Here is a 9368-nt window from a genome sequence, read left to right as displayed (position 1 = left end):
AAAAAAGAAAGCAGAATTTTCCGGTCTCAAATCAAAAAAGGTCAACAGAAGAAAAATGTAACTTTATAAGTAACTTTGTCTCTTGTGTTTCCATGTTGTTGTTGATAATGATATTCATACAAATCATGCCGCTATTCAAAGCTTCATCATTCTGCATACGAATGCTTTAATCCTTAAAAAGCTTCATTACATTCACGCGTAAGTAGCACAAGCTGATATGTTTAATGAACTAAAAATTATGTTTTACGTTACACATGTGAAAACTAATCAGAAAATAATCAATACAAAATCTTTACTTATTGACCAATATTCGCGTTAACCACATGGTATTGCTATATACATATAGACAGTCTTATGTATATGTGTGTGAACTATAACATATGTATTGATCTACATGTGCATGTGTGTGTGTGAACACCGCATTAATTAGAGCTACTGGATATTTTATTTCCTTGTGAGTTGAATTTCAAAATCGTTGCATCTATCTCTATAATCAATACTCACTTTTAAACCGGCCATTTTTNCTAGTATATAAAGCTAACTCTAGTCTATCGACCAATAGACCAAAGTCGTTTTCACTAGTCAAAATATTTTTTAAAACGTAGGTTTTATTCTATTATTGATCATGACTTTTGAATTAGTCTGTGGAGAAAAAAAGAAAGCAGAATTTTCCGGTCTCAAATCAAAAAAGGTCAACAGAAGAAAAATGTAACTTTATAAGTAACTTTGTCTCTTGTGTTTCCATGTTGTTGTTGATAATGATATTCATACAAATCATGCCGCTATTCAAAGCTTCATCATTCTGCATACGAATGCTTTAATCCTTAAAAAGCTTCATTACATTCACGCGTAAGTAGCACAAGCTGATATGTTTAATGAACTAAAAATTATGTTTTACGTTACACATGTGAAAACTAATCAGAAAATAATCAATACAAAATCTTTACTTATTGACCAATATTCGCGTTAACCACATGGTATTGCTATATACATATAGACAGTCTTATGTATATGTGTGTGAACTATAACATATGTATTGATCTACATGTGCATGTGTGTGTGTGAACACCGCATTAATTAGAGCTACTGGATATTTTATTTCCTTGTGAGTTGAATTTCAAAATCGTTGCATCTATCTCTATAATCAATACTCACTTTTAAACCGGCCATTTTTAGGTGGGAAGTGGGGTTCACCGTTCACCATTGTATTTATCAGATTCTCTCCATTTTTACAAGTTACTGACAGTTCCACAGTTATATTTTGTATATTTTGTAAACATAAGCACTAATCGAAGGGCACATTTGTAAAACCTTGTTGTTGTTGTTGTTGTTGTTGTTACTACTCTATTTTCAAATCAATTGTTTATTTTTATAAATCAACAAAAACATTCTATTTTATGTATGTATGATAAACAAAATATATTATGATATGAATAACTTCATATTTCAAAGAAAACATGCATTATACGAGTTTGAATGAAGATGACTATACGAGTTTGAATCAAGATGATAAAGTAAGGACGACATTAAAACTAATTACTAGACTATGTTTTGGTCTAATTATAAATATAGAAATTTTACTAATCTTTTGACTCACACAATGTATTAGATAAATGGCACCTCAAAGTTCTATATTTTTTTTATATAAAAAAAATAAACTTGTATAAATATTGTAAGATATAAAATAAATGTTGACAAAGAAGAAACTTTATGAAGTGGACCATATATGTCGATACCTAATCCCTAAATAAAATGCAAATATATATACACACTCGCAACAACACATATGGAAGTTTGTGCATCACACCTTGTTTCTCATAATCATATATACCAAAAATCTCTCTAAGAAAAAGAAAAAAAAAACATTCTTCAAGAGAAGTAAAAAATATTTTTGTTTTCTTATATATAAAAAAAAACACAAAGGAATATGAATCCGACTCGTCGTATTCGTTGTCTCATTGTTTTTATCTTCCTCGTTGTTGTTCTATCTAAAGCTTCAAGAATCCACGTCGACGAGAGACGAAGAAGCTTCTCATCTAAACCTTCTGGCGAAGACAGAGTCTTCATCCCTTCTAAACCTACTTTACCGGTAGTTGACGCCGGAGAAATCCTGCCGGAGAAAAGGAAGGTAAAGACGGGATCAAACCCTTTGCACAACAAGCGATGATGAGGAACGTACAACAACAAAGAATCAGATAAATTTATTAGTTTTTTTCCTTTCTAAACTCTCTCCCCTCTATTTTGTTAAATCCTAATTAACCACAGAGATTATATCACATATGTATATCTACTACTACTACACGAATTTTAATGTAGGATTAATCCAATCTTTTTTTTTGTTCCATTCTCTTCTCAATACTTGGTTGTTGTTTATAATATGATGAGGGCTTGAATCAATATCTGTGTGGATGTGGTACATATATAGTCATAGTACATACATCTTTACTCTTGAGTTCTTCTTATGTATTTTAAACCGAGGGAACAAATGATGTAATAATGGTTTTGTTTGATCGAATTTGGCCAAAAACGTAGTTAATTGTGTTGTTGACCCTTAATAAAAACTTCATTATTGAGAAATACAAACGACGCCGTTTTGCGCTAAGCCGCTAAGGCACAAACTCGGAAGCCTTCTCTGGCTCTCTTTCGGCAAGAGTACTTCATTCGAATCCGCCACTCTTCTCACCGGCTTTACACCGCTCGTAAGTGTCGACAAATCAGCTCTCTGTTTAATTCGATTGCTCTCGATGGGGTTTACGAACGTCCGATCGAAAGTTTGGGTTTTGCGATGGTGGATTGCGGATTTAACGAAGAAAAAGGTTGAGTTTTTGGAATTGACGTTTAGGGTTTATGCGGATAACGGAATGTTCGAAGAGAGTGTGAAGATCTTCGATTACGTTTTCGACAAAGGGTTGAGTATTGAAGATCAGTGTTTTATTCATTGAAAACTGTGGGTTGAAGGATTGTGTAGGAGAGGTGATGTTGAAAAGAGTAGATAGTTGACTGATTGTTCACGATGATTGATAGAGGTGTCAAGCCTAGCACAGTGAATTACACTAATTTGATGGATATTTACTGCAAAGAAGGGAACTTGAAAGAGGCAAAGAACAACCTAATGTTGTCACTTACAATGGAAGCCAAAGGGATGGTTTTGGATTCATAACATACTTGTCGCTCATACTAGGGGAAATTCATGGATGAAGCAACAAGGCTCTTTGATGAATTGGGTTCAAAGGGTTTGGTCAAAAACGTTTGTAACATTTACAGCAATGATCTCAAGTTTGTCCAAGGCTGGAAAATCGGACGAATCATTTGCCGAGATGATAAAGAAAAGTTACAAAATAGATAACAGGGTTTATACAGCAATTGTTCAATGTCTGCATTCAGCTGGGACTAAAAGTAACACATAGTCATCAGTTCATCACACTGAAATCTGTTTGAGCTGGTCATCCTGTTGAGGAGATATGGTTGAATCAGAACCGTTGCTTTGGGGCTGTGGCCACTGATTTCAACTTGTTAAGAAAGTAAAAGTTGGTCTCCTGTCTTCAACCTCTGGTTAAAAAGTCAAAAAGAGCTTCTCTCCAAGAAAGTGGAACATATCCAATCCATCTTCTTCCTTCTACACTCCCGTGATCTCCAAGATTTGGGAAATCGTTTTTTTAATCCTTTAAATTCATTTACTTTTCATTAAAAAAATCATATCTTTATATGGATTTATGTGACCGATGAGGACAATATTGTATAAATAGAAAGCAACGAGACTAATCAAACCCAAAACAACAAAATAAAATGAGTTTTCTTGCAGCAGGGAGACTCGCGGGAAAAGAAGCTGCCTACTTTTTCCAGGAATCCAAACACGCCGTTAATCGCATCGCCGAGAAATCTCCTGCCACCGGCAAAAAGCTCCCATCTTTTCCGGCGGATCCACCGGAAATTCAACCTGACGTTCTTCCGGAGATCCTACGCCATTCTCTTCCTTCTAGAATCTATGGCCGTCCTCCTGATCCTTCGTCTCTCTCCCAATTCTCCAAATGGGCTCTTGAATCAGACCCAAACGCAGCCGTTTCTATTTCCCCTGACGTCTTGAATCCTCTCAGAGGTTATGTGTCTCTGCCTCAGGTCACATTCGGACGCAGAAGGTACTATAACTTGATCGAAACTAGGGTTTTATACTCTGTTTCACTCGGGGATTTCGAAATTCTCAGTTTTTAAAATGAAATTGTTGATAATTGGGTTGATTTGATTGCAGATGGGAGTTGCCGGAATCTGAGAATTCGTTTTTCGCTTCAACAGCTAATGAATTGAGGAGAGACAGATATGGCACTCCTGTAAATCCTGAAAAATTGAAAGCTGCTGGTGAAGGACTTCAACACAGTATGTTCACTTCTCTTCTTTCTTTACCTAAAAACCCATTCATTTTGAACTTTGAAACATGGACTCTATAGTTATCTACAGAGTAACATGGCTCGATCTGGATTGTTTGCTAGAGACAGAGAGATTGGAATATCTACGTGTTCTGTGTATACTTCCTTGATTTTGCTAATGTTGATCATGTAAATTGCTATCCCAAACTTGTCTATCTTACCCTGTTAGGGACTGATATTGCATTAATTCTGATGAGGTTCCAGCTTACTTTAGAGAAATTTTGTTTTGTATGGTTATGAAAGTCTAAATTATCCGTGGCTTAGGGTTAATGAGTTTTGAGTGTGTAATGTAACAACCGCTTTCTGGGGGTCTGTTTTTGACTCAGCAGTCTGAAGTATCTCTCTGTTCTGGTAGTTTCTATCATGTGGTTGTTTTATATAAGTGGGCCTTCACTCTAGAATAGCAGAAACTGCCACTGAACAACGAGATTGAGATGTCTATCTTTTGTCGTTCTATGTTCCTGATGTCGTAAATGAAGTGTTTGAAAATCTTGCCTAATGTCGAGTTTTCCAATTAATTCTGGTTTCTGCAGTCGGAAAAGCATTTGCAGCCGCTACTATTATCATCTTTGGCTCAGCCACTTTGGTCATTGGAACGGCCGCCTCGAAACTAGACATGCGCAATGTAAGATTGCATGTCTCTTATGTTTTTACATTTGGAAGCTCGCTTGACTGATCTTGAATGCCATTTTCTTCTAACTTGGTTTACTGTGTGATTTTCTTTTTGTTAGGCTGATGACATAAGATTGAAAGGCAGAGATCTTTTTCAGCCAAAACTGGAGTCTTTGAAGGAACAAGTAGAGCCCCTAAGAACTTGGGTATGATGTCAAAGAAAAAACAAAATTTGATTGCTTAGTTACAAAGGATTTGGGTTAGAATGATTTCTATGATTGTTAATGCTAACCAAAAGACAATAAATATACAGGCGGGTAACATGTCGAAGAAGTGTCATATTGAGAATGACGGTGGTGGCACTATGAAGGAGAAACCAATCTTGAAGGAGCTTTCGAAAATTCTGGGACCTAAATCTTAAAAGCCTAGACTTTGGATAATGTGTTATTATATATGGATTGAGAAAGCCAAAAAGGGATATATGTGTGTGTGTAAGATGGAATAAGATCTTAGGTGAATTATCAGATTGTGCTGTAAGACGTTTTGATGTTGATATACCAATGATGTATTGAGTGATAAAGCTCTGTATATAGAGAAAGTTTCAATGTTTGTCTTGTTTTAGTTTCACTGATTTGGAAAATCCCCTTGCCTTGCCACTAAGCTTTATTGTCAATATATATAATACTTTAGGCAATCTTCAAGGAGAGATCTTAGAGACAGGACCAAGTTAAACAGAACAAACCTTGGGATTATGAAGGATCGAAGTATACATAGCAATATAGCATGAGATACTTACACCATAATCACGAACACATCCATGTGTTTATCAAAACATAGGAATATATAATACAAAGGATCCTTTTACACAAATGTTTCCTGTCAAAGGCGAAACAACTTAAAGAACAACACTGGTTTGTATGAAGATATCATTTGTCCGATCGCTACCCCAAACAAGACTCCAGGGCCATACCCTATTGCTGCTGCTTTCCAGTTCAACACTTGTTCTTGTTTCCACGGCTTTGAGTGTTGCGTCAGTGTTGTTGTTGGTGGTACATTCTCTCTTTCTCCAAAGCAATCTTTTTGAAGAGGAAGACCACAAAGATCGAGATTCCCTTCAAAGCAAGATTTACTTTGCCCTTCAATCTGTGTACTCTGTGGTATTTGGCCTGTGAGTCTGTTATGAGATAGGTTAATGTATTCCAAGAACGTGAGGGTTGCAAGCTCTTGAGGTATTCTCCCAGAGAGTTGGTTTTGCGATAGGTCTAGTGACTCAAGGTTGATGAGCTTCCCCAAAGACGATGGGATATAACCTGTGAAACTGTTGTTGGATAAGTCAACTACAATGAGAGACTTCAAGAGACCTATTGATTCAGGAATCTGTCCTTCAAGTCTGTTTCCAGAGAAATCAATGGCTCCGAAAGTTCTTAAGATTTTCTCCAGCTTTATGTGGAGTCCTTTGTTAGCCACATACATGGATGGTTGAAACCCAAGTGAGTAAGAATCTCCCATGTACTCTGGTCGCCGTTGATGATCTTGAGGGATGTTCACCAAGGATGCACTCCAGTTCACAAAGTAGTCCGGTGGTAGACTTCCGGTAAAACTGTTACGCGATATGTCAATTATGTGCAGCTTTGGAAACGATAGCGGATTTGGTGGAGAAGATATTGGACCATAGAATCTGTTTGTTCGTAAGATAATGACTTGCAGATTCGGTAGAGCCTTCAGCCAGAACGGAAAAGTATCTGTGATTCTATTGCTCTCAACATTTAGAACCTCGAGGTTAGTGCATTTCAAAAGAGATCTTGTAAGCTTTCCACTTATATGATTATGGCCAACATCAAGTGTCTTTAGCGAGTTTCTTCTGTAGAATATGTCTGGAAGTCTTTCAAGGTTGTTGTCACGGAGATTCAACACTGTTAGTGACTTACTGATCAAGCATCTTGGAACTGAACCACTGAAATTGTTGTTTGATAAATCAAGGAATGACAGGTTCCTTGGATTGCACAACGAACGAGGAATATCTCCTGTGAATTCATTATTTGATGCAACCATGTACCTCATGGTTGGTGGAGTCACAGGAAAAGATCTTTGAAAGGCGTTTGAATTCAAATATAAGTAGACAAGTGACGAATTAAGGAACACTTCCGGAGGACCCTCAAAACCATTGAAGGAGTTATGGGAGAGAATCATTGCGTTCAAAGACGGTAGATTCCATAACCATTCAGGCACTTTTCCGTTAAATCTATTGTTTGAAAGGTCTAAAGAAGAAAGTTTGGTTAAATTGTATAAAAGGGGAAAACTACTGTTGAACTTGTTAAATGAAAGGTCCAGGTGGGTTAGGTGGCTTAGGTTATTGATTGAGGATGGAACATTACCGACTAAGCCACTAGATTTAAGATTCAAGAACTTTAAGCTGGTGAGTCTGGCAAACTCGGTGGGGAATAAAGACGGGTTAAAGTTGTTGTAAGAGAGGTCGAGATACCTGAGGTGGTGGAATCTGAACAGGCTACTTTTTGCCTCGAGAGGGCCAGTGAGACATGCACCACGTAGGTCTAGACTCGTCACTACACCGGTCTCGTTATCAAATTCAACCCCATCAAAATAGATAGCATCAATGATCCAAGAATTTGTCACTGAAATGCAGGAGGATCGAGTCTCATTCTTAAAAGCTAGAAGTGTCTCAACTTGGTCCAAACGGCGGTTAGGTAGAGAAACAATAGTAATTACGGAAAAGGTCAAAGCAAAAACACAACATAAGAAATACGAGATGGAGAAAACATGAAAACACAGTGCCATCATGGAAAGAAGAAAGACTTGCAAATAAAGGAAGAGCACTGAAGAAAAAATGCCTATATATGAATGGTTTTTGCTGCCTAATAAATTATAACCATAGTAGAGGATCTAATTTGATCCAACTTGACTTGGAAAACGAAGGAGTCTTTCATTATGTATCAACGGTCCACATGATTATTCCACATAATGCAAGACCCTACCATATTAGCATGGTCCTGACGTCCTGTTTATAATTAGACGTGACTCTCACGTCCATTATGTGTGAACACATTGTATCATACTATCATTCAATGATACTGATTTGCGCTCCAGTGCCACCTTTCATACGGCTTGACTTGAAAAAGGTCCAAAAACAAAAAGAAACATTAAAATACATGGTAAGGTCCCCGTCTATGTGGAATAAATATGTGCATGGTCAATAAAGAATAGAAGACTTCCAAATTTCCAAGTCATGCTGTATAATTGGTCTTTACCATGGTTATAGATTATTAGACGGCAAAACACTCATCCACGTATAGACATATTTTCAGTTTTTTGCCATGATGGCTTTACAGGTGTGTGTTTACTCCACCTTTCGTTTCTCTTATTGTGTCTTTGCTTTGAGCTTCTTGGTCACTACTCTTTTTTGTCTACCTGATACTCATCCCAACCAAATTGGGAGCCTAATGGCTTTCAAAAATGAGTTTAATCTGTTATGTAACAATTCAATAACAAACTCTTGGACGAATGATGCTATATCCTTTGATGGGGTTTCGTTTGATGAAAAGACGGGTGCGGTGACAGAGCTAAAACTTCGAGGTGCGTGTCTCTATGGCACTCTTGATGCTAATAGTAGCCTTTTCAGCTTACACCAGCTCAGGTATCTGGATCTCTCTTACAACAACCTTTTCTCTTCATTCCCCTCTGAGTTTGGCAAACTCTCCAACTTAGAGTTCTTGGATCTTCACCAAAATGGTTTTACCGGGGAAGTTCCATCCTCCATCAATAACCTAAGTCGGCTAACCTACTTGGACCTTGCAAATAACAAGTTCACTAGTGGTTTTCCCTATGTATACAAGTTAACCAATCTTTCTTCTTTAGACCTTTCTAACAATACATTTGAGGGTAAAGTACCTGAATGGTTATGGAATCTGCCTTCTTTGACTGCAATGAGTCTCTCTCACAACTCCCTGAACAGTTTTGAAGGCTCTCCAAAAGCGTCTCTTAATTCGCCACTCGTCTACTTATTGTTGAGTTCAAACGCCTTCCAAGGATCTTTTCCTAATATTTCACCATCCATGAGGTACATAGTTGCAGCAAATAACAATTTCACAGGAGACATACCTCTTTCAATGTGCAATCCAAGGAATCTGCTATACGTTGATCTATCAAACAACAGTTTTAGTGGTTCAGTTCCGAGATGCTTGAGTGAATCACTAGTACTGCTGAATCTACGTCACAACAACCTTAGAAGACTTCCTGACACATTCTCCAACAGCTCACTGAAAATGCTTGACGTTGGACACAATAAAATAAGAGGAAAGCTTCCAAGGTCTCTTGCAA

At 37.2% G+C, this 9368-nt stretch overlaps 4 protein-coding genes across 5 annotated transcripts in view; 3 read left to right on the top strand and 1 right to left on the bottom strand.

The window, feature by feature from the left end:
- Nucleotides 1458-2397, top strand: LOC109130200 (CLAVATA3/ESR (CLE)-related protein 20-like). Its single transcript, XM_019239459.1, has 2 exons — nt 1458-1514; nt 1910-2397. Exons 1-2 carry the CDS (start codon nt 1458-1460, stop codon nt 2165-2167), a joined length of 315 nt encoding a protein of 104 aa, XP_019095004.1. The 3' UTR covers nt 2168-2397.
- Nucleotides 3487-5640, top strand: LOC104762926. Its single transcript, XM_010486338.2, has 5 exons — nt 3487-4136; nt 4247-4371; nt 4955-5046; nt 5153-5239; nt 5347-5640. Exons 1-5 carry the CDS (start codon nt 3787-3789, stop codon nt 5452-5454), a joined length of 762 nt encoding a protein of 253 aa, XP_010484640.1. The 5' UTR covers nt 3487-3786; the 3' UTR covers nt 5455-5640.
- On the bottom strand, nt 5913-7223 carry LOC104762916 (receptor-like protein 12). The gene has a single exon (XM_010486327.2). It carries the CDS (start codon nt 7221-7223, stop codon nt 5913-5915), a length of 1311 nt encoding a protein of 436 aa, XP_010484629.2.
- The window catches only part of LOC104762903 (receptor like protein 30-like), a 2686-nt gene continuing 1669 nt past the window's right edge, over nt 8352-9368 (top strand). For both annotated transcript variants that reach the window (XM_010486316.2, XM_010486307.2), the window contains exon 1: nt 8352-9357. In XM_010486316.2, coding sequence (XP_010484618.2) covers nt 8366-9357 — 992 coding nt within the window. In that variant the 5' untranslated portion in view covers nt 8352-8365. The remainder of the gene's footprint in view (nt 9358-9368) is intronic.

This window comes from Camelina sativa, chromosome 3, assembly GCF_000633955.1.
Source record: "Camelina sativa cultivar DH55 chromosome 3, Cs, whole genome shotgun sequence".
Classification (NCBI taxonomy): Eukaryota; Viridiplantae; Streptophyta; class Magnoliopsida; order Brassicales; family Brassicaceae; genus Camelina; species Camelina sativa.
The sequence above is the reverse complement of the archived record's forward strand: the minus strand, read 5'-3'. Positions and strand labels throughout refer to the sequence as shown.

Bases quoted from the DNA above. Each gene is read 5' to 3' on its own strand.
- LOC109130200 (XM_019239459.1), top strand. From the start codon at position 1,458: ATGCATTATACGAGTTTGAATGAAGATGACTATACGAGTTTGAATCAA. The intron at 1,515-1,909 runs GTAAGGACGACA...TCTTATATATAA, and splicing joins GTTTGAATCAAGATGATAAA to AAAAAAACACAAAGGAATAT.
- LOC104762926 (XM_010486338.2), top strand. From the start codon at position 3,787: ATGAGTTTTCTTGCAGCAGGGAGACTCGCGGGAAAAGAAGCTGCCTAC. The intron at 4,137-4,246 runs GTACTATAACTT...ATTTGATTGCAG, and splicing joins GTCACATTCGGACGCAGAAG to ATGGGAGTTGCCGGAATCTG. The intron at 4,372-4,954 runs GTATGTTCACTT...TGGTTTCTGCAG, and splicing joins TGGTGAAGGACTTCAACACA to TCGGAAAAGCATTTGCAGCC.
- LOC104762916 (XM_010486327.2), bottom strand. From the start codon at position 7,223: ATGATTCTCTCCCATAACTCCTTCAATGGTTTTGAGGGTCCTCCGGAA.